This window comes from Orycteropus afer, unplaced genomic scaffold (assembly GCF_000298275.1).
Source record: "Orycteropus afer afer isolate SDZICR_OR568_19922 unplaced genomic scaffold, OryAfe1.0 scaffold00428, whole genome shotgun sequence".
Classification (NCBI taxonomy): Eukaryota; Metazoa; Chordata; class Mammalia; order Tubulidentata; family Orycteropodidae; genus Orycteropus; species Orycteropus afer.
Window position 1 is genome coordinate 1,972,089 of NW_006922015.1, and position 1,766 is coordinate 1,973,854.

A 1,766-nucleotide genomic window follows, 5' to 3' on the forward strand; every position below is an offset into this window, starting at 1 on the left:
CTTACAACCCCAAAGCCAATCCCATGTCCCACCACTCCTTCCATGCCTAATTACCTGCTTTAGACAGTAGTTTGCACAACATCCATGCGGTCACGGAAGTCAGCTCACTGGGCTTGGCTATTACGGTGTTCCCAGCGGCAATTGCTGGAGCTATCTTCCAGGTCAGCAAGTAGAGTGGTAAATTCCAAGGACTGATCAGGCCAGCTACAAACAAGAGAAGTATGGCCAGTAATGACACAGGCCCCAGAAGCATCCTGGCCAGAATTGCCACATGCCACATGACACTTATGCTTGCTCTTCTAAAACCCAAAGCTTTGCTCCTTTGTGGCTGATTCCAAGGAAATAATTCTAAAGTATATTGCAAGTGAGTGTGTCTTTTAAAATAGAATATGATCAGTATAATTTATTCATTTCTGGATGATTCTGATCACAATTATGAACAACAGCAATACAAGTCCTTGGGCTGAAAGTCCCAGAATGCAATACTTTTGAATATTTCCAGGATGATTTTTGTAGTTCTTTCTTTTCTCTCTTTTTTTCTTCTCCCTCCTATTACCAAACTGTCCAGCTGCTATTTCTTCTCACAAGTTTCTCCACCTCCATTCTTAATCTGATTGGGACAGAAATCTCAAGCTTCTTGGAATTATTTGTGAAATAAATAAGAGCAAATAGGTTCTGTGTATTCCTCTTGAGAGCCCAATGAAGTCCATTTTGGCTAGCCAAAGGGTAAGTAATATAGCCAACATCTAGAGTGTGTCTCCATGTAATATTCTGAACCTGCCCAAGCTCCATGTGATAAAACATGCAAAAATAAAATCTATCTTATGAATACAGAAAGGAGTTCTCCTCATTTTATACTCTTCCCTCAAGCCTGTGCTGTGAAAGTAAACATAGACTGTACATCATTAAATTTCCCCTTGAAAAAATTACATGTTCTTTAGGGGATAACAGAGTATGTTATCAGCATAACCCATTAGCATACCCCGTAGGAAAAGATTTGACTTTCCATAATGCCTTGCAAATATGATTTCCAAAGGGTTCAAAGAACCAAAGTGTCAGAATGTCCCATTTTCTTTCCTTTTAACTTATTTGATCCTATTATAAAATTGAACTAGTAAAATATAGGTTGTTGAGATTTTTGTCAGTGAAATAGTGCCATGATGTGGACGGTTTCAATCATTGCAGACTTTCATTTTCTCCAAAAGACAAATAAATGACTGGAGAGGTGGATAATTGTTGTGAGCCGTTGAATAGATTTTTGACTCATAGTGACTCTATAGGACAAAGTAAAACTGCCCCATTGGGTTTCCTAGGCTCTGAGCTTTACAGAAGCCAATTGCCAGGTCTTTTCTCTTACAGAGCTACAGCTGGTAGGTTTGGGTTAGCAGCCAATGCTTAACCACCACACTCCCACGGCTTCTTAGATACTGCATACCAAAAGCCAAACCCACTGCTATCAGGCTGGCTTCAACTCATAGTGACCTCCATTGGGTTTCCAAGGCTGTAAATCTGTACGGAAGTAGATTGCTCCTTCTTCCAGAATTCCTCAGTGTGGCTGGTGGCTTTGAATCACCAACCTTCCGGTTAGCAGTCAAATGCTTTAGGCATTAAACCACCAGAGCTCCTTAGAGAATGCATAGTTAAAACTTATTTACAACATACCTGGCAGTATTCTAAGTGCTATACTTAGGTCCATAAAAATATGTAAGACTATTATTCTGGCTTTTAAAATAAGAAGATAGAAGCACACAGAGTGTAAGCTACTC

At 39.8% G+C, this 1,766-nt stretch overlaps 1 protein-coding gene across 1 annotated transcript in view; it reads right to left on the reverse strand.

The window, feature by feature from the left end:
- ALDH8A1 (aldehyde dehydrogenase 8 family member A1) overlaps positions 1-1,766 on the reverse strand; it is a 40,565-nt gene that overhangs the window by 24,848 nt on the left and 13,951 nt on the right. The window contains exon 4 of the mRNA XM_007954038.2: positions 55-204. Coding sequence (XP_007952229.1) covers positions 55-204 — 150 coding nt within the window. The remainder of the gene's footprint in view (positions 1-54; positions 205-1,766) is intronic.